This window comes from Malania oleifera, chromosome 1 (assembly GCF_029873635.1).
Source record: "Malania oleifera isolate guangnan ecotype guangnan chromosome 1, ASM2987363v1, whole genome shotgun sequence".
Classification (NCBI taxonomy): Eukaryota; Viridiplantae; Streptophyta; class Magnoliopsida; order Santalales; family Ximeniaceae; genus Malania; species Malania oleifera.
In genome coordinates, this window is record NC_080417.1 from 40,782,642 (window position 1) to 40,805,869 (window position 23,228).

Below are 23,228 nucleotides of genomic sequence, written 5' to 3' on the forward strand. Positions count from 1 at the left end.
AGCTATAGAATGCGTGTGAAGTGCTTTTATTAAATCGAACAATGACAATGAGTACAAATTGGTACTTGCAAAAGTATGGCCTCAAACCCACTGAGATCCTCAGGGTGCAAAAACAATCAAGGCTGACCTAATGAGGTTTATTCGGGGTGCTTTCTTGAGCCAAACAAAAACTGGCCCAATTTTTCTTTCCCCCTGGAGCAACGAACAGCTTCAAAAAAAAACCATGAAGCTGAATGCTGTTTAAACTTATGGGCTATGCCACCATTGGTTTTGTGTTGCAAAGCTCCTACATCAGAATGCGAACTACAGCTATACCGACAGCAGAAATGGAAACCAGGCTACCTATGCAGTATTTGATCACATCATATTTTGCTGCTTCCAACTGAGCCCTTAGTGTATGGATTTCCTGCAGATTCAAAACCATCCCATAATGTAAAATGAAAATGAAATGCAACACCATAAAAAGTATAGCAAGTCCAATCAACCAAAACAAAACCATAACTCAGAATCTTTAACACTCACCCGGTCAAGTTTGTTTGTTAGGTTATTGGTCTCTACATTCTGACTCGCTAGATAATCCCGTATTCTCCTGCACTAGTCGTGAAAATTGAAACAGTAAGGAGTTGTGATTATGCGGAACAGTTCATTTTCCATTTCCGGCTTTCTAAAGAACTACAAAAAATGACAACTTTCCAGGTTTTATATGAATTTGAAAAACACTAAGATTTTTGCCAACTTTCCCACACAAATATTGGAGAAAATGGTGGCAGTTTTGTAATCATTGAACCTGAAAATGGAAAATGAAACTGTTTTCTACAACCAAACAGGCCCTAAGATTGACATAATGGAGATGTTTAACTAACAAAGAAGGGCACTGCTTGAGATTACCAATAACAAGAAATTGCATATTTTTCACTTCCTTACCCCCTTTCAAGATTAAGATCCAGACGCTGTCCAGAAGTTACTTTGTCAATTTCATACCTGGTCAATCATCAATATATTTGCACAATGAAATACACAATGAAACTGCAAATTCGCACATGGAAACATGCAGAAATATGTGCATAGTAGATCTAAAATCAGACCTCAATTCACTGCGCATCTTCTCCATATCATTTCGAAGTTTTTCAGTCTCATGTTGCAGCAAAGAGAAATGATGTTCCTGCATCATAATTTGTTCATACATGTAAACAGCACAGCTAGTCATGGAAACTACAATTATAATATAATGTCATTACTCAACATCTCAAAAAATTGTTCAGAATGTTCATACAAAAAAAAACCACCATAAACTCTATTGCAACTTCTAATTAGTTTTCAATGAAATTAAAATGAGTAGGGAAAAATTATTAAAATAAAGAAACATAGTCTCAAGTCCTCAACTACATTCAGGTTTATCTCATGTTAGCTGGGTGGAGCTTTTGGCATTTAGAAAACATGTCTCCTAAAATATACTGTTCCATTGCTGACTAGTAGTCAATGTGTCAATCCGGAACACCACACTCTACAAATTCCAATCTCAATAAAGACAGGCAAAATCAAAGAACTCATCTCTCCCAAGCATGCAAGCATTTCACATACACAAAACTTGACCAGCCCAAAAACAAAAAGATAAATGGAAAAAAAAAAGATATCATTTTAGATATTCGCCCCTTCTTTTGGAACCATGGATGTTTTTTTCAAGTACACTTCTATAAAAATGCACAAAATTTCAATAAGAGATTCAAAAGAGTAATACCCACAGTATGTCTATACAGGAGGAGACTTTAAGATGGCAGGTGAATAGTGCTGGCAAAGCCACCATGGCACCACCTCACCTACCCGAGGCCCCAACTTCACCAAAACTTTACTGGTTGTATGCATGTAACCAACTTGGTAAAGATTATCATTAATATATTCGAAGCAGTCAAAGTAAACCACATAAAAAATTGTTCCATGAATAAAGTAAATTTTACACTTTCATTAGTGTTCTAATTAAACAAAACTAGTTATTTTTAGTTGGTGTTTAGAGTAATCAAATTTTAATAAAGTCATATAGACACTTGTCGGACAAGCCAACCTTACTGACATGGATTTAGGAGACTGCTGATTCTTGCCATTGATGGGCTGTAATACCCACTATATAAGTAATGCTACTCAATTTGAACATATACAGTAAGGTTGCCCAACCAGCTACTGCGCATGGAGGCAAATCAATATTTCGAGTACCAAAACTAGCACCCTCCTCCTTTCTTTCTCTGGAGGGACATTTGGTGTGCAGAATCTTTCCAAATTCCTAGGAATGTGATGTTCGGATCTGACAGTGGTAACTCTCACATTCCTATAGAATAAAGGATTCCCACAAAACGTAGAATCTCACTCCCATATTCACAATTGGTAAGCTCATTCCTATGCAAATTCTATTTTTGGGAACAATCGCACTCACTATATTGTCTGGTTGGACATTAATGCCTCCATAATAAGGTATTATTACATGCTGTTATTTATAATAAGAAAAATAAAAATCAATAAAAATGGAAATATTATTACTTATGAGAATATATATATATATATATATATATATACATATTGATTGAAATTTTGAGACCAAATTGGCCCCAATTATTTTGTTTAATTAGTCTATTAATTGTTGAATTTTTCAAATTTATGAAGTTGAAATTTTAGGGCATGGATATAATTAGACACATACTCTTTGTAGGTTTCTGTACTTGAAATATGATTATTGTTCATATATTACTTATATGTAGCCATACAGGACAAGGATATCATAATCATCTTCTTAAAATACCCACTCTTATGTTTAACCAAAACTTTATTTGAGCACCCCATGTGCACTCTTGGAATCTTACAAAGCAAACCAAACTAAAAATATTTGCAAGAGGCAAACATCCTATTCTCAAGAATTCAAAATGTCATTACATGAGAATATTTTTTACTATGCAAACAAACACCTCCTAAGAAATTTCTACTTAGGCCACATTGTGTTCACTTAATAGCCCTTAAATAAAGGCTAGGCTCTAACTTGTTCATAACTCAATGAACCAGCCTTATGTGGTAAGCCTCTCCGTTGATGTTGAATTATCTTCAACTAAACAAGAAATCTTCAAATTATTTATTTGCTAAAAAGTTCATTTAGAGGCTTCATCAAACATTTTTGCACAAAAATATACAATTCTACAATGCTCCACATCTCTTATAAAACATCTCATCATCTTCCAAATCCTATCTCAGACACATTTAAAGGTTAGTTACCTAGTGACAAATAATTCAACACTTAGATTTTTTAGATGTTGTTTCAATTATATTCAAAACTTGATTTATATGTTTATTTAGTACCGATTACTTAAATCCCCCTCAGTAATGAAAGCAAGTAGATTCTCTAAAAGCAATTGTGAGACACGGTTGTCATTACGGCTAGACCATTAAAAGGAGGGGTTGAAGGCCTTGACCATAGGCACTATGCCACAAAGTGACCACTAGGGATGTAAATGAATTCAAGTTAGTGGATATCCCACCCTGATCCACAATTATAGGGGCATATTTGGTAGTTCCTAAGAGAATTAAGGGTAGTACTAGGGATGAAATTTGTGACCCGCAGTAGATTTGGAGCAATAAATGGGAAATGTAGTTTCTACGCCCTGAATCTGCCCCACCCTAAATATCGCTGTTCTTAACCAAAATGCACCCAAAATCTGCCCCGAATATGAACAAATCAACATATGTGTGTGTGTGTGTGTGTGTAAAAGAGGTATCAGGAGCACGCCACGCGCACCCCCATTCCTGCACTCCAGTGTGTGCGGAAAAAAAAAGAATAAAAAATAAAAATAAAATAAAGAGGTATCAGGAGCATGCCATGCACGCTCCCATTCTTATATGCCACCATCTTGACCTTCCATTTCCTTAAAATATCGGCCATCCACTGAAGTTGTAGAAATCCTTTCCTGCTCCCAAGCATTTGCTTCTCTAAAAACCCATCTGATTAATGAGATTGTCTCTGCTCAGCAGTCGTCATCACCAAGTTCAACCCCCTACTCTTACTGGTGCCTAAATCCATGACAAATTCATCCTTGCGACAACTCAAATCTTGATATGCATCCATAAAATATATCTGGAAACCACCAGAGCAATTGGCGTTCTTCACTGTAATCAATGGCAATATGACGTCGGTATGGAGGCTACAAGATGGGTCTTCGGAGAAGCAAATGTCTGGCGCAGGAATGGGACTTATGCAACTTCAGTGGATGACTAAGATTTTAAGAAAATGGACTGCCAAGATGCTCATGCCCAGGAAAGGGAGTGTGCGGGATGCACTCCTAATACCTCTTGTGCATGTGTGTGTGCGTACATGTATGCATAAATATAGTATTTTTGCTCACTTGTTCATAGCTTCTCTATGTATTATTTATGTTTAACTTTACACTATTCTACTATGTTATCTTCAGCTATATTAAAATAAGAAGTTATGTTGTTTTAATAATATAAAGACATTGAAATTGTTTTGTTTTCAAAATTTTGTATGTTCTTTTTATAGTTGAGGAGGCGGATTTGAATCCCAGGCAGGAGGCGGATTTCCTTATGAGGCAGGGATAGGGATATAAATAATGTTCCTAGGCGGATTCGGAGCAGTAGGTGGGGCAAACAATTCTTAGCTAGGTAGATTCGGGTTCTGCCCTCCCGCTCCAAACCCACCCTGTTTACATCCCTAGTGACCAAATACGTTTTCGACATATGGTTCACAAGGCAACAATGAATATAAATTTTGAATATACAGATATACATTTCCCTTCACAAGTTAAAATAGAAGCAAGGCATTGATATGTCCATACTTTTGCCAAGGCCTTGATATATCATTCTATGCTTTGATGTTCAAACCACATTATGGTTTGTAAATTTTAACCATCACATTTCACTACAGCAACAATAAAATTGCCACTGAAGAGCTTTTAAATAGAATGCATGCCACAAAAAAATGACAAATTGAAAAACATGCCTTGCATTAAGCAAGAGCAGGGCAGCCCATAAGACAAAATGACAAAAGAGAATGACATTAACGGTAATAGAGCTTGGATGGTAAAATTGATGTACCTCGTCTTTACAGCAACTAAGATTTGTAGGCTTATGAAGCAAGTGAAAGGAAGAAAAGGCAGAAAGTAACATTACTAAGAAACTTATTGTGGTTGACAAAAAAACCAATATTCTACATTCACATTTTTGGCAGAGCACTACATGCTTTATAGCAATTTTCATCAATTTGGATGATAAATTCCATTAACTCCGCCTGTGATGCACTTAATGTCCTACTTTTTTCACACCCAGCCGGTCCCAAGCCCAGATTAAGGAGGAGGGTTGCATTAGGTAGCTAACAGTTAGCGTAAAATTTGTTAGATCAATATGATATAAATTTTTACCGAATATTTGTTGGGACATCCCCTACGAGCGACACATTGCACTTGAACCACCCGGATGTAGCAAAAAGTGGGCGAGAGTGGGCTAGGTCGTCGCCCCGAAGCGACACGCTGTGTCGGTGCCCGGGTACGGTGTCAAATATGTGAGGGTTCCTGCATCATTCTGGACGTGGGCAAGTAAAGACATTAGTTCAAGAAACTATGATTAGATTAGCAACTTGGAATATAGGGACACTTACGGGTAAAAGCATGGAAATTGTGGATACAATGATTAGAAGAAGAAATAATATAATTTGCCTTCAAGAAACTAAGTGGGTGGGGGAGAAAGCTAGAGAAATCGATAAATCAGGATTTAAACTTTAGTACACTAGAAAAGAAAAACATAAGAATGGAGTAGGGATTATTATATAGATGTAACTAAAGTAAGGGATAGAATTATAAAAATCAGGATGGTATTAGGACAAGAGATAATAAATAACATTAATGCTTATGCTCCTCAAGTTGGCTTAACAGAAAATCTTAAAAGACAATTTTGGGAAGATATGGATAGTATTATACAAGGCATACCAATTGAGAAAATATTTATAGGAGGGGATCTGAATCGACACGTTGGAAGAGATAATAAAAATTATGAGAGGATATATAGAGGATATGGATATGGAGACAAATTATGAGAGGATATATAGAGGATATGGATATGGAGACAAAAATGAGGCTGGGGAGATGATCTTAGACTTTGCTATGTCATATGATTTTAGTATAATGAATACTTGCTTTAAGAAGAGAGAAAAACACTTAATAACCTTTAAAAGTGGACAAAATAGAAGTCAAATAGATTTTTTTTTAACTAGGAGGGTAGATCGTTTATCATGCAAGGATTGTAAAGTTATTCCAGGTGAAAGCCTAACCACACAATATAGAGTCTTAGTGTTAGATATATGTATTAAAAAATGGAAGAAAAATGATAAAATAAACCAGTATAGGAGAACTAGATGGTGGAACCTAAAAGGAGAAAATATAATAAAATTTAAACATAAAATGATCAAAGATGGGGATTGGACCTTAGAGGATGGGATAGATACAAATACTCTTTGGAATAGATTAGCTAGCTCTATTAAAAAAATAGCAAAAGAGATATTAGGTGAGGGGAAGATTCTCGAATAGCAAAGAGAGTTGATGGTGGGTTAAAGATGTACAAAAAATAATAAAGACAAAAAGACTTTGGTATAAAACGTGGCAAAAATGTAGAAACAGAAATAACTTTGAAAAATATAAGGAGGCAATAAAGGATGCAAAAGGAGTCGTTAGTGAAGCTAAATATAGATCATTCAATAGTTTGTATGATAGATTAGGTACAAAAGAAGGGGAAAGAGATATATTTAAACTTACTAAAGCTAGAGAAAGGAAGAGCAAGGACTTAGGAAATGTAAAATGTATAAAAAGTGAGGATGATATTGTCTTGGTTAAGGACGAAGATATTAAAGAAAGATGGTGAAATCACTTTAGTAAGTTGTTTAACGAAAACCAAATAGAAGACTAAAAATATAAGATTTATTCGCAAAATTAGAGTTAATGAAGTTAAGTTTGCATTAAAAAAGATGAAAAATGGGAAAGCTATGGGACCAGATAACATCCCAATTGAAGTTTGGAAATGCTTGGGTGATAACGGAATTATATGGTTAACTAATTTATTTAATACAATTGTAAATATTAAGAAAATGTCAGATGAATGGAGGAAAAGCACTTTAATATACAAAAATAAAAAAGATATTCAAAATTGTAATAACTATCGTGGAATTAAACTTATGAGTCATACGATGAAACTATGGGAAAGGGTAGTTGAACAAAGATTAATGTTAGAAACGAAGATCTCGGAAAATCAATTTGGTTTTATGCCTGAGAGATCTCCCACAGAAGCTATTTATCTTTTAAGAAGATTAATGGAAAAGTTTAGGGAAAAGAAGAGGAACTTGCATATGATATTTATTGACCTTGAGAAAGCATATGATAGGATACTTAGGGAAGTTCTATGGTGGATTTTAGAAAAAAAGGGTATACGTTGTAGGTATACCGATATCATTAAGGATATGTATGATGGAGTAATGACTAGTGTAAGGACCATAGATGGAGAAACTAGAGAATTTTCAATTACCATAGGTGTACATCAAGGATCTGCTTTGAGTTCTTATCTTTTTGCTTTAATGATGGACCAATTGACTAAGAGTATTCAAAAGAAAGTTCCATGGTGTATGTTGTTTGCAGATGATATTATATTAATTGACGAAACTAGGGACGGAGTGGAGGCTAAGTTAGAATTATGGAGAGAATCTTTGGAATCTAGAGGTTTTAGGATAAGTAGAAATAAAACAGAATATATGAAATGTAATTTTAGTAATGATAGGAGGAATATTGGAGACAAAATTAAACTTGATGATGAAGAAATAAATAGCACTTGTAGATTTCAATACCTTGGATCTATTATGCAAGTTGAATGAGAAATTGAAAATGATGTAATACATAGAGTTAAAGCAGGTTGGGTAAAATGGAGAAGTGTTTCAAGTGTGTTATGTGATCGTAGAATACCCTTAAAATTGAAAGGAAAGTTTTATAAGACAGCTATAAGACCAGCTATTCTATATGGATCGGAATGTTGGGCGATGAAGAAACATAATATCCAAAAAGTAAAAGTTGATGAGATGAAAATGTTTAAATGGATGAGTGGTATAACATTGAAAGATAAATTAAGGAATGAACATATTCGTGGTAAGTTAGGTGTAACTCCTATAGAAGATAAGATAAGGGAGGGACAACTCGGATGATATGGACACTTGCAACGTAGGCCTTAATAGTGTACTGTGAGATAGAATAACTCAATTACTGTGGGGGGCAATAGAAGGGGTAGGGATAGATCTAAAATAACTTGAGAGGAAATAGTAAGTAAGGATTTAATATCCTTGAATCTATCAAAAGAAATAGTCCATGATCGCATAAATTGGCGGAAAACGATTCATATAACCGACCCCACTTAGTGGGACTAAGGTTTGGTTTTATTGTTGTTGTTGTTGTTGGATGATAATTTCCATTAGTTCATACACTGACAACACCTGTCACTATTAAGAACAGCATTATATCATATATCATAAGTGTTGATAGTTCTGATACGGCTGTTCATCAGTCAATCGTTCTCTACCCATCTCAAACAGATGTTTGCAATCCAAAATTTTCTGTTTTAAGGTTTCAAATCATCACAAAAGATGTTTTGTATTAATGAGAACATGGGAAAATCCTAACAGTACCAGATCAATGGAAATTCATATTAACAAGGGTAGACAGACCGTGGAAACCCACATTATACCCAGACAACTAAATATACATAAAATAAAAAGCTCCAGGCTCACAGACTAAGATTTCAAATAGATGAGCAGAATAAGTCAGAACCTGCGAGCTTTGAACTTCAGATTTAAATTTGGACAAATTGGATTCTTGAATCGTTTCAACCTACATATGGATAACGAATACACAATTAGATAAACGCAGAGGAAAAAAAAAAAACTTTCCTATTAGATGTCGACTAGAACAGAACAAAGCAAAATATAACAATAAACAAAAAAATCCTGTTTACTTTCTGCATCTCAACCGTTGAAACAAAAGACTGAGCCACATTTTCCAAGCTGTGATTCAAGACTTCGGTAGTGGCAGCTGTTATCGCCTCGGCTTGGTTCGAGGGCACGCCTTGCGCTTCCAATCTCCTAACCTATGAATGGTTAGAACACGGAGTTAACACTATAAAAACAAATTCAAAAAAGATAAATGAATAAATTTTAAGGAGAAGATTCGGAGACAAATTTTACCAGTGCCAAAGTGTCGATGACGAACAAACGCCTTCCATTGGATTTCACCGGCTGAGAGCCCTCTCTACAGTGGAAGTGGGAAATTCGCAAACCAGAATAGGCCAACGAAGCAGATGGACGAATCATGAACGCGTTATATGAAGCCCTTTCCACTTTCGGAACACTAAAGTCTCTGATGTTGGCCAATCTGAAACCCGAATTCGAGCCGAATCGCCCCACCCGCTTGCAAGCTGCGGAAGCGGCCATTATAAATCCTGCCACCAATTAACAGCGTTATCCAAAAATTTTGTAAACTTCAAGCCCTAGCATTCCGAATAAATCAGCCGAAGAAGAACCATGCACGTGGTGAGAAAAGAAATAATCAGAAGAGGCAAATCTCAAAGTCCAGGAGATGAAGCAACAGAGAGGAGATTATCGCTTCAGATGCGAATGACTAGGAATGCAGGTGAAGATATAGCAGATTGAGCTTGCAGCAACTGTTGAAGACGGCGATGGTGTTCGGGAGCATCAACAGCCATTGCTGGAGCTTGCGAAGAGAGGGAGGAATAGGATGAGGAGAATTGAGTGGACTTCTTCTGGTTATGACAAAGAGAGGAGAAAAGGGGAAAAGGTTGCTTGCTCGAGAAACGGAGGGATGGCCGGAGGCGACGCAGCCTCCCTGCGACGCACATTTTTTATTTACGGCTTTCTGCTCGCGGCTTCGCTCATTGAACGTACGGCTTTCAGCGCTTCTCACTCGCCGCAACGCAATGCACGTTTCCCTCCGATTTTCGGTTGGAAAATGCATGAGCCACGTGGCAGGATGATGGCAGTTCCTTATTTTATATATTGTGAAATTGAATAAAATTCATATAAACGTTGCGACTTTGGTTAGCTGCATCGCTTCAGATATGAAATTCTAAAATTAAAGATTCAGTATTTTTCAATTTACCGAAGTATAAGATTCTAAAATTAAAGATTCGGTATATGTTATTTTTTTTTTCTCTTACTTTGTATTCTTTTAACCATAGTCAAATTAATTTAAGATTTAAATTTAATTCTTACACTTGATCTATTAAAATACACTAGCAATGCCATTAGGTTGCTGAACACCTGAGTGACATAATTGTATAGCAAATACAAGATGTAAGATAATTGATTATTGTTTAGTTTAAAAGCAAAAATAGACATACATTAAATCAAATTTTAACCGTGTTGATTTTAGCACTAACCAAACACCCCTTTTCAGTTCTTAATTTTTTTTCTTTTTAGTAGTGAGACAAACAGCATATCATAATATATAAAGGGGCTGTGGGCCAGCCTGAGTGAAGAGTCCAAGCGCTCGCACTCCAATGCACCGAGAGGATGATATGGGTCAAGGTGAGAAAATGTTGCATGGCAACCCTCTGTAAAAATCATTTTGTAACTTTGATGATTCCAAGATCACGAATTTGATTCTCCTTTGAGAGTTTATTCGATAAATTACCAAGGATTTGTAACAAACAGCCCGCTTTCACCTCCCTAAATTTGGTGTCATCTAAAATGACACCATAGTCACTAGAGTCCCTAAGTTATTAAAAAAAAAATTGGACAATAAGGTGCTTGAGTTTGTGTCCTGGCTAAATCACTGCACTTGGAAAAGTAAAATTCTGACTTCAATTTTGAATGCAACTTTAGAGAAATTATAATATGATATGATCTTAAATTTTTTTCAAAATCATATAAATTTAAATTCAAAAATCCAGAAATCCAATTCTCAAATATTACCTAAATTTACATTTAGTATAAAGGTGAATAACAAATAGGCTGACCAAAGAAAGCCCTAGCCCTAAAATTCCCTAATGAGAAATTTGAATTGCTTTCTTACTTTTTGTATTATATTATTTTTTTTTTTTTTTTTCATTAAAGATATTTTGAGTAAACTGCAATCTAGTCAACCTTTGCTTCTGAAACAATCTCATCATAATTGCCCGCTCCAGGCTACCCAAGCTTCGTCACACCTCGGCTCTAGATATATCGTTCACATCCGGCCACACAAAAGCTCCCAAACAGAGTTTAGATAATTTGGGCAAGGTAACCCCCAGGCTTATGGCTACATTTTTTATTCCCCTCGTCCTTTGGGAAGCTAGGGTTTTGTCAAAATATATTATAATATTTTAAATTTATGTAAGGCTATGATAATAAATATTGTGTTTTCAAAAATCAGAATATAAAATAAAATGTAGGTCAAAGGAGAAATCTGCATAAAATAGGAATCAACCATTTGGATTCTGATTCCTAGAATTAATTTTCAATTACCGAACACCACCTTACAGCATTCACGGTACATAAAATAAGAAAGGAAATCTGGCAATCACAGGTGTACCATATTTCACCCCAAAAAGGGGAAAAACATGCATTCAATTTAGAATGATAACAGAAGAGTATAAATACAACAGATGTCGACCAGCAAATAATGCACATAACTGAATAAAAGACATAAAACCCCAAAAACTTCTTTAATAGACCTATACTTATTGCTCAAATAAAAAAAGAGGGGCTTAATAGAAGAATAAACGAAAGAGCATTGGAAGGTGGATAGGAAGCTAGTTCCCACTGCCTCCTTTTAAGAAAGGCAAGAAAATTGGAAAGGGCAAAAAAAAATTACATCAGTATCTGCAGTCTTACTTTGGTCGCCTTCGGTATGGATAAAGAATGTCGTCAACATTTTCTTTTATGTAGTTGCCAACTCTACGCATGTTCCGGGCCACCCCTGACGCAACCAGGTTTGCATTCCTTGTAAACCTGCAGTATCGCACAAAATACAAAATTTTAACCTCATCTGTACGAAGTTCTGGAAAATAAGGTGTCAACAATCATATCCAAGGAGGAAGCATGTTGTTGGCTTGCCTGGTCAGGAACTCATTCCCTCCCGAATGTACTGGTTTATGTGTTCTCGTCTGAGGATATCCATGACCATCTTCCAAAAACCAAAAGTACCATAAATCAGTTGGACAATAATGAGGAAAACATGCACAGAAAGAAGTCAAGGCACCAATTTAATTGGGAAGCATACAAATATGTTCCTCATAGCATATGGCCTCAAAGTGCCACTAACTTCAATTATCATTTCAATCATAAAGAACTTGCACTCTCTACGGTTTTAATTCAGCATCACGAGTTGCTCCAAAAATAAATAAATAAATAACATCAGGGATTAAAATTATTATCGGTGGTTGAATTCTTTGTTACCGCATACTATAGTTGAAAGCATGAAGAACTAAGGTTCAAACTATGTTCATGATCCAGGATGCAACTCCCAATTGTCTGGAAAGGTTAAAGTCCAAGATTTTGGAGATTCAATTATATTAGTGCATCTCTTAATCTTTCATATATACATCTGACTAGCTTTTGCCAAGCTTAGTTTACTAACAAACTTTGACTTTAAATTCACAAATTCCAAATGGGAAGCCTCAAACAAAAAGCCCAAACAACCTACATTTTGCACTAATACGTCACCCTTAGTGCATTGTGTGTTTGCCTTTGAAGAGTTTGGTAATTTTTTAGACTGCCACAGGCATTTTAGGCAAGCTTCATCTCGAGACGAGCCTTTGTTGTGCCTTTCAAACATTGATGTGTTCATTGATTATGTTATTGATTTAGAATTTCATTACATGTTTTCTTGGCTTGAAAAGATATTCTTTTGTTTCATTTATCTTAATTTTATGATTTTTAAGCATTTGAAATTGTTTGGATCAAATTAAAATGAGCAGTATTATAAGGTCGTCAGAAGTCCAAAGATTGGGTTGATGTAGTCCAGAACTTGTCGATGGAGGAAAAAGGCATGCTAGACCAAATTTTATCAAGCCTTAAGAACTTTTCTTGGGAGTGACAACCTCTATCATACTAGTTTTGAAATGCAGGGGCTGACCTCTATCATACTGTTTTCGAAATGCATGGAATATAACACTAATTTCAAAATATCAGGGGCATTAATAAAAAATTTTAAGTCTAATAGTAAGCATTAGACAATGTAAATGTGAATCCAAGGGGTCAAGTGCCCCTGCTGCCGATACACAAGCCTTGTGCCTGCACCCAAGTGTGCCTCAGCCACACTTTTAACGATGGCGGACAATTGCTTAAGAAAATCAAAAGCTTAGGTCCTGATTTATCAAAAAAAAGAAAACTTAGATTCCAGGAAAATGGGTTAAGCACAAATATCAAAAGGCACCCAAATTCTCAGCATGATCTACAGGCTACGCATATATGACAATGAGAAATCAGGCTATAAATTACCTAGAGTTGAGATTTAACATGTAATAAAAAATAAGAATTATAAGGAAAAAAAAAACTACTTCTAACGCTGAATATAAATTGATCTCTTACCTTCTCTGTTATGGACATGAGCAGAAGCATGGTCTGCACTAGCAACTCTTTTGTCAACTAAAAGCTGCAGCAAAGGTAAGACGATGCTAGAAAGATTACATTTTTGAATGATTAGAGCCCCAGAAGAAACCAAACACTTAACGTGCATGGAAAGATCACATCTTATTGGCCAAAGTCAAATTCTAAGCACAAAAGCAAGAATTTAAAGATCCCACACTCCCACATCACCCAGAATTTGTAACTTCCAAAAATAAAATTAGTTCATGTCCATAATATGATATAGCATCAAGAGGGAAGAAATGAGGAGGAATGAAAGAAATACACGAGGAAAAGACGAGTCAGCTTCTCAATTCAAAATCACATTAACCACCTATAAAAATATTTACAGGAAAACTTTAAAAAAGGGGGGGGGGGGGGGGGAGCCCGATGCACAAAGCTCCTGTTACTAATTAAATTAAAAAATCATAAAATACATAAATTTTAAAAGAAAGAAAAAGAAGAAAAAAATAAACACCTACATAAACATAATCTTAATTAAGTACCCTTAAATTTATTGGGCTGATGACCATTAATTTCTTAACTCAGTTCTAGAACCATCCTCCAACAAGGGTTCGTGGTCGGGCTTCTTATTCTGCATCAAATCTCCCCCAAACAAGGGGGGTGGGGATGGGAATCAGCCTTCAATTTCGAAATGGAGGATCAAAAACAAGAAGAAATGAACTTTGATTCTTCGAAGGCTAGCGATTGAGTGACGCAAGAAACCTTGTTCCTTTTGTAGACCCAAAGAAAGAAAAGGAATTAATTGAGGATTGGCATCAATAAAGACATCATGAATGACAAGCTCAACAATACTAATGTTTTGAGGACTTTAGATGTCTTCAAGGCTTCGAGCACATGCATGCCCTTGCTTATAATGTCTTCTTGTTGAGTTACTTTGACATGATCCAAATTGTGGTTGGTTGGTTGAGCAGGTTTCAAAATAATCTTCTTATTAATTACTATAGAAAGAGTTTTCATGCCCTTGAGTCACAACCAAATCATCCAACCATGGAGAAAAAAGAGCAGATGGCCAATATCCATGGGTATGATATCACATCAAAGTATTATCAAAATAGTCACCCATTTGGGGAGGAACTGAACACTCTTCACAGAGATGTAAACTCGTGTTATAAGCTGAGTATGGGGTTCAGGATCAAGCAGCAAACGATATACACCATTTCTAGAAACCGCATTTACAGGGCATCTTCCATCAAATAATGATTTTATAAACATTTTCTCCAAACTGAAGTGTGACAAAGCTTGAAATTGTGCCCAAAGGATGACAAAAGGCATTCTCCTTTTCCAATAATTTGTCAGCATGTCTACTTTTTAAATAACAATATGCAAAGGGAACCTGGTTCGAATCAGCAACCAAGTCATGGCAGTTTACTGGCAGGTCAGCGCTTATGTGTTTGAACTTTGATGATGTGGCTGAAGAAGGCACTTGTGGCAGCTTAGGTAAATTGTGGACTCCATACAAAACGCGAAAAAGAGAGGCTGGGTCATTTGATATTAAAAATAGTGGAGCATGGTTTTTTAAATGAAAGAGGCCTGAGGCTTCTTCTTTTGGGTGTCGGTGTGTGGCTGAGTAGGGGTTCTATTATAAGAGCACAAAATAGCCCTACCTGAATAAAATGTTAAGGAGATGAGAGATGGACTTTTCTCTCAGGTCATTTTCAAAAATAAATAAACAAAATTGGGTTGAAAAAAAAAAAATCAGGCACTGTTCAAAAGTGAAGCCATGTCTGTTACAGTATATAGGTGGCAGAAAAAGATTTTGGGAAGGGGGGGGGGGGGTGTGGGGTTGGGTGGGAATTGAACCTGCTTCACAAGACCACAAGCAGCAGCATGTGTGACAACCTGTACATTATTTTCCAGGGACTTCTGGCAATAATTTTTGGTATTATGGGAGATCAGAGGATGGGGAGTTTGATGGTGTCAGTGGCATGTCTAGAGAACTCCATCAAAATGACCAACCAAGAAGAGCAGCCGCAGGTGGAGTATATGGCAGCATGTGGTGGTGCGTCAGCCAGCCAGTGGCACTTCAGATTCTGGCCAATCAGCAATCTCTAATCATGAGGTCACAGCAGATTTTGTGCAACTGGTTTGAGAAGATGAGCAACAAAAAAGAACTGCAACAAGCTTTTTTTTTTCTTTTCTTTATTTGACAATTTGCGGAGACTGAAATTTGAGGACAGAGAGAAATGGGTGAAAGATCAGAGTTTGAAAATTTGGAACTTTTTTGGACCCAAAATTTACAGCAGTGAGAGGATGACTGATTTTAGTTGAACTAAAGGAACTGCAACAATAGTTTCAACTGATTTTTTTCCAGTGGGGGGCAGGGAGGGGAGGAGGAGGGAGGGAGAGGGTGGTTTAATAATTTGACCCTGCTCTAGTTTTGGTTATGGAAGGAAGAATATCGGAGATTAACACGAAGGAAAGAAGAGAAACAAAAGATTAAAGGAGAAAACAAGTGGGTCAAAAGTGGATGAAAGAGAGATTGAACTGGGCCCCAACACCAAATGACATAGCATCAAGAGGGAAGAAAGGAAGAGAGAGAGGAAGAAAAAGGAAGAAGAGAGGAATATTAACTACCTAAAACAATACAACCTACTATTATATATAAGAAAAGTAAAATAAATAAAATTGCAAATGAAACCCTTAGTAATTAAATTTATCAAAAAAAAAAAAACTTGAGACACATAAATTCGGAAAAAAAAACCCCCCACAAAAACATAATTCTAATTAATTACTCCTAAATTTATTCATTCAAGGACTCAATAATTTTTTAGATTGAATTCTATTGGGTCCAGCTTATTGTGCTGCATCACAATGCTTCATAGAACTGACAATAAAATAGAGTTTGTGAGTCCACTTAGGGATGTTGTGCATGTGCACACATTTACCTATCCAAATATTTTAATTTTATTAAACCAACAATTATTTACAGATTGTACTTGTACTCTTTTTGCCTTCCCAAATTGAACCAAAACATAATTTTCCACCTGCTATTTATATTTGCTCATAAAAGTAATTTGAGAAATAATATTAGATTTGTTCAAATTTTCAAACCTCTTATCCCACAAATGGCATCTCTGTCAATCTACAGGGACAGTTTACATTGCTGCATGTATGAGTGCGGCACCACTTTCTGAAAAGCGTTTTGACTAAGTATGTATGATATGGAATTATATTGAAAAATCAATTATACATTAAATGAATGCTTTTCATGATCAAAATCATGATTCAATTTTAAATGAATGTTTTTGATAATCAATCATGATCATAATATTCCTCACACATTAAGCATACTACGCTCTTCCATTATAGCAGCAAATAAAATTCAATAATGAAAAAGGAAATTCTTCCATTAACAAATATCCTTCTTCCTCACTCCCCACCCCAACAATAATAAAAATAAATAAATAAATAAATAAGATAATAACCTCAATGCCAACACAGACTGGCAATTCTGCTTGTGTCTCTTGCATATTTGCTGATGGATCTTTTCCATCCTTGTACACTGAGTAACCGACACATGCATACTTGAAATCTGTAAGACTCCGACCCTCTTTGGAAGCTTCTATTTCCGATTCTCCAACAACATACCTAGGTACTAGTAATCAAACAGAAAAAAGAATCAATCATGTGTAAGAACATAAATTTCAAAAGTAAAATTAATACTTATACTAAATGACCATGTCCCAAGAATATGAGTTACATCAGGCCTGTTACATTAGAAAATGCATCTTCTCAAATTACATGCAAGAGATGCAAAATTTCCTGCTTTTCATGGACTTAGACTGAAGACTGCTTGGTTCTTAAAAGAAATGATGATCTATGAGCAAATGAACTTAGGTACCATTTGTAATTGGGAATCAACTCTAGGAATCCGAATCACAACTGTTAATTCCGATTCCTAGTGTTTGGTTTGCAGTAATCTCATTCCGATTCCTATTCCATCCAAGAATGAGATTCCCCTTTTAGCCCATTTTTTATTCCTGCCTCTTAGCCAATAATCAAATTCCAATTCCAATTCCAATTCCTGAAAACACAATATACATTGCCTTACTCACCATAATGCATACATATTGTAATATAATAATTTTTATATATAAAATATATATTTTTTATAGCAAAAGAAAATCATTAGAAAGAATAAGAATGTACAATCAGGAGAAGAGACATCTCCTAAACAAAGTCTAGGAAACCCTAGGAAAAAAAAAATAAGAAAACCAAGAAGTGTAAAAAACAGCCCAAGGAAATCAGCACAGCCAAAGAAGTCAACAGAGTGCCAATCCTGCTGAATATCTGAGAAGCATATCCCCTTGAAATTACCATTACCCATGCACCACAGAGAAGCCAAAAAATGAATCTTCTCCCACACCAACAAAAATGCTAATTTCTTCCTCGAAAAATATACGTGAGTTTCGTTCCTTCCACAACCCCCAAAATACTGCAAATAAAGCACTAATCCATAGCTCTTCTCCTTCCTTCTTCCTACTAAACCCAACAAAAACTCCTCCACTATCCCTGGACAAACTTAACTTTCTCCAAAATAACTAAATAACTTGTTCCAAACCTTCCAATGAAAATTACAATGCAACTAGGGGTGTGCAAAATTTACCAAAAAACCAAAAACGCACCAAGATCACACCAAAATCACAAGTAGTTAGGTTTTTTGGTATTCGGTTTCGATTTTGATTTTTAATTTCAAAAAATTTCAGTTTCAGTTTCAGTTTCAGTTTTAGGATATAACTGAACCGAAAAACCGACTTAAATATAAATTATATACATCAATTAATGAAATAAATGTGTTAGAATATTATTGGTCCATGTCCCAGCTTTAGTAGGGGGTGAAACAATGGAATCTGAACCAATATAAATTTCCAAAACTCATTTCTCACTTCTCACTTCTCACTTCTCATATCTGATTCATCTGAAGGCCTAAGGGAGTTAGGGACTAAGGTTTCTCACTTTCTCAAATCTCACATCACAGTGCGAGTCACACTGTGCAAGTGGCGTCCACTGTACAGACCCACCGCTGCTGCCTGCCACATCAAGTCATCAATGCAGGTTGCAAGTTGCGAGCATCATGCGAGTCGCGAGTATCACGCGAGTCGCGAGCATCATGCGAGTCACGAGCATAGCAGCTCCGCGCCGCGCCGCCGCATCCCTTCATCGCCACCTGTAAGTCCAGACCTGTCACAGTGCAGCAGGACCATCATGGCGCCATCAGCCCTCAAGGTCGCCTAGCTGCCTCAAGGTTTGCTGCTCAATGCTCATCTTTGGAGTTCCATTGCTTGGATCTTCCTGTTTTTGTTTTTGGTTTGATCGATTTGAGCTCTTCGATGAATTGATCCGGAGTCTTTTGGAAAATGGAGCTTCATCATTACAAATGAAGAGATGAAAGAGAGGGAACTTGATAAAGTTCTCCAGTAGATCAGTTTTTGCTATGGATAAGCCATGCTAGCTAAGAACACTGACTAGGCTTTGACTTTTTCTTATTCAGAATATTCATCAAACACATTACACATGCTCCGTGAAAGCAAGTCTTCCTATTATTTACTATTTCTTTCCCCCTTTCCTTTGAATAAAATTTAAAGTATAATCTTGAAAGTTGACAGCTGTTGTTGAGGACTCAAATGTCATTGAGGACTCAGATTAAAGCTGTTATTTTAAAATCCATTACAAGTCTGCTTTGTTGGGTGAAGCTGCTGGCTGAATATCGATTTAGTCTTCAAATGTTTCGATAAATTAGTCATTTTCTTTTGAAGTAATGGTAGGGGCCTTACATTTAAACTTGAAGGCTATGGTTGAAATAGTAAAGATGTTACATTCAAACTTGAAGATCACAGGTTCAAATCACTAACAATCTGTTCAAGCGACCAAGTTGGACTCTTAATTAGTTTAAACTTTAATAATTCAAATTCTAAATAAACCTACACAGAAAATATTTTGCATTAAAATTGACATGTGTGGTGCTAGAGGAAACAAATCCACATAATTTTTGAAACCATAGACAACTAAGGGCAATAAATAATACACCAGTTGGTTAGAGGTCAGTATTTCTCAAAAGTGATCACTGAATAAGATCACTTGTACTCTTTCAACTAGACAAATACATAACACACGCCCGCACGCGCACCCACACACACATACATTTCCATGAATTACAGGACCAAGGGATCTCCTACAATAAATTTTCATCTACACACACACACACACACACATACATATATATTTTCTTTAGCCTTATAAGCTCATGTAGATCACTTCTTAACATGTTTTAATTTTCTTCATTATATTTCTCAGTAAACTAAACTGCAGTCTGGGTTTCTAGAAAAACATTGAATAAAACCATTTGCTCCAATTGGGGTAGCCTCACACCCTTTGTCACTCCCCTTTCAACTGTTCCCAGTTAAGCTACAAAATGAGGGCAATGACATGCCCACAAGGCAATGGTGTGTGTTTTCTCAAAACTTGTGAATAAGCTTCATTCCTCCGTTTACTTATCTTTATATTCATCAGTGTTTGAAAAGGCATTCTTGAGGTGCATCTTGATGCGTTTTCAGCATAAAACGCCCTAAGGCGTAACGGGAAAGGCGTAAAGCCTAAAATGCGTATGCATCAGGGGAAAAGGTGTATGTCTCAAGAAGAAAAACACACATTTCACGCCTCAATTGGGAATGCGTACGCATTTCTGGAGCGTCAAAACCCCTCAACGAAGCTTCTTTCCTCCCTCTCTCAACGAAACTTCCGTAGGTCTCCCACGATTCCTCTAGCTCCTTCTCCCTTTTCGACGACTCAACGAAGCTTCTATAGCTTTCCTCCAGCTCCTTCTCCCTCTCCGACAAGTCGAAGAAGCGTCCGTAGCTTTCCTCCAGCTCCTTCTCCCTCACCAACGACTCGACAAAGCTTTCTTAGCTTTCCTCCAGCTCCTTGTCCCTCTCCAACGACTCGACAAAGCTTCCTAGCTTTCCTCTAGCTCCTTCTCCCTCTCTGACGATTCCTCCAAGCTTCTCATCTCTCTCCGATGAGTCATGGATCCCTTCCAATTTGATCTGCCTCTAAACTTTGGTCATTTAGTTTTATATTGAAATTAGTGGAGGATGCTTTAATTTGGTTTTTCTCTTCTTTTAGTAATGTGGCCCATGCTTATATTTTAACATGTGTTATTTGTGTTCATAATGTAAAATTGGCTTATATGATATTTAAAAATTATATTTTATTTTTTTTCTCCATTACTCTAATTTTTTTCTCATTTTTTTACTATATATAAATTGATATTATTTATTAATTATTTTATAAAAAAGAATACAGTCCCAAAATGCTTACGCCTCAACACCTTGAGGCTTAAGCCTCGCCTTACGCCTTTGCCTTTTAAAACACTGATATTCATCATCACCAAGCTTAGGGCTGTGTCGGTTTGTTTGTCTTCACACAATCCACTTCTTGCTTTTCATTTGAAGATATGATTTGAACTCTCTAAATATTTCATCAAGTTACCAAAAAGGCATCATACATGCTGGATCTATAATTTTATTTGCTAGATTTCATCCTGCACAGAAGCATTATTAAAATGGTCCCTTGCACATATTGTGACAGATTATGCTGGTCTAGTGTGTGCCTGTGCATGTGTTGTATATGCATGGTACAAATCATGGTTGCAATATATGCTTTTCATGGAAAATGAAAGGCACAGGGAAAATGAAGATTTCTCAAAAAACACTAGCTTCCAAAATTTGCAGTGATGCAGTAAAGGCGACATAATTTAGTAAAAAGAAGCCAAGCCATCAAAATCTGGGTAAATGATGCCATTGCTGGAGGTAGATGAGCAGTACAGTCTAATTATGTTAATTTATTCTGGGAATTGAATATCAAAGATTTTTTATGAGCTTCAAGATACTTTCTGTCAAGCCATGTCAAAATTTGACTCTTTTTTTTTATTATAAATGAATTATGTTCCCCAGTATGAAGGCTTCAAGTTTGATGTTTTAGAAGGGATGGTAGAAAATAGATTAATTCTCAATGTGCAGAGAGTGTAGTTTTTGATTGACCATAAATTTTAATGAAGTGTTCCAATTCTAGTTTATGTTCAAATCTAACGAATTAGCAATTATACATGACTTTTATAGCTGTCTGAAAGTGGAGACAACGCAAGTGTCAATACAACTCCTTGTTCGAGCCCAAACCCAAGTCCAAGCCCAAACACAAATGCAGAATGTGGAGATAATCTTGCTACTTCAGAAACAAAGTTGGGTGATAAGAGAAAGTTTAAATCAAGATCAGAGGTATGGGACCATTTTATTAGATTGTGTGTTGATGATACTCAAGAGGTAAAAGCTAAATGTAAATATTGTCCGAAAGCATTTTGTGCTGATTCAAGAAGAAATGGAACAAGAGTTTTGTGGAATCACTTGAATACATGTGCCAAGTATCCCTATAGGAGACCCCATAATCGTAATCAATCAAATTAACTTCAAACTAGAAACAAAAATGGGGGGAAAAACAATTACCATGCCAAAAATATGATGCAGATGTTCTTGGAAAGGCCATGGCATATATGGTGATAGTGAATGAACTAACTTTTAGATTTGTGGAGGGGCAGTTTAAATATTTTTGTAACCTCATGGAACCTAGATTTAAGGTTCCATCATGAGCAACAGTGTCTAGGGATCGTCTTCTTTTATATGGGGAAGAGAGAGAGAGAGAGAGAGAGAGATAAAAAATAATATACTAAGAAAATTTTTTGGACATAATTGTCAACGAGTTTGCTTCACAACAGACACTTGGACTTCTTTACAGATGTTAGTTACATGTGTTTGACTGTGCATTTTGTTGACAATGAATGGAGGTTACAAAAAAAATTGGTCCGGTTCCTAATCACCAAGGGGAAGTGTTGGGTTTTGCTATTGAGAAAGCTTTGTTAGATTGGGGAATAGATAAATTTTTTACCATTAATGTGGACAATGCTTGCTATAATAGTACAACCATTAGTTACTTAAAGAGGGCAAACAATTGGAAGGGGAGTGTGCCCAATGGCGAGTTCTTGGACACGAGGTGTGTTGCACATATCATCAAATTAGTTGTGCAAGATGGATTGAAACTTGTGGGAGGTTAGGTACTTCGAATTAGGCAAGCAGTGAAATATATTAGGCAATCACCAAGTAGAACTGCATAATTTAAAGTGTGTGCAGATGAGGAGAAGGTTAATTGTAAAAAACTTTTGTGTTTGGATGTGCCTGCTAGACGGAATTCGACATACATGATGTTGGGTACTGCTAAAAAATTTCAAAAATTTTTTGATAGATTTGATGAAAAAGATCAGGACTTTGCGCTTGATCTTTCGAAAGATAGTGGAAAAGGAAAGCCAATGGAAAATGATTGGGATACTGCGACGAGGATGGTGCAATTCTTAGAATATTTCTATGAATCACTTTGCTTGTTTCTAGTTCTAATTATGTGACTTCTAATACCTTTTTCAATCAGATTTTCATGGTTAATGCTTTCTTGAAAGATTGGTGCAATATTGATGATTTTGAATTAAGTGAAATGGCATTCAAAATGAAACATATATATGATGATT

General features: G+C 36.1%; 2 protein-coding genes across 3 annotated transcripts in view; both read right to left on the minus strand.

Annotated features, from left to right (window-relative positions):
• On the minus strand, nucleotides 1–10,749 carry LOC131157641 (protein FMP32, mitochondrial). Of its 2 annotated transcripts, XM_058111958.1 has the most exons (8): nucleotides 9,592–9,989; nucleotides 9,257–9,510; nucleotides 9,028–9,159; nucleotides 8,844–8,903; nucleotides 1,086–1,162; nucleotides 925–981; nucleotides 523–589; nucleotides 1–406 (listed from the first exon to the last, which is right to left on the minus strand). In XM_058111958.1, exons 2-8 carry the CDS (start codon nucleotides 9,500–9,502, stop codon nucleotides 287–289), a joined length of 759 nt encoding a protein of 252 aa, XP_057967941.1. In that variant the 5' UTR covers nucleotides 9,503–9,510; nucleotides 9,592–9,989; the 3' UTR covers nucleotides 1–286. The 2 variants fall into 2 exon arrangements, with proteins under 2 accessions (XP_057967941.1, XP_057967932.1); XM_058111949.1 differs by having other exon boundaries at nucleotides 9,257–10,749.
• An 855-nt stretch (nucleotides 10,750–11,604) lies between these two features.
• The window catches only part of LOC131157654 (uncharacterized), a 31,571-nt gene continuing 19,947 nt past the window's right edge, over nucleotides 11,605–23,228 (minus strand). The window contains exons 2-5 of the mRNA XM_058111970.1: nucleotides 17,086–17,255; nucleotides 13,601–13,664; nucleotides 12,125–12,194; nucleotides 11,605–12,019 (exon numbers count right to left, since the gene is read on the minus strand). Coding sequence (XP_057967953.1) covers nucleotides 11,899–12,019; nucleotides 12,125–12,194; nucleotides 13,601–13,664; nucleotides 17,086–17,255 — 425 coding nt within the window. The 3' untranslated portion in view covers nucleotides 11,605–11,898. The remainder of the gene's footprint in view (nucleotides 12,020–12,124; nucleotides 12,195–13,600; nucleotides 13,665–17,085; nucleotides 17,256–23,228) is intronic.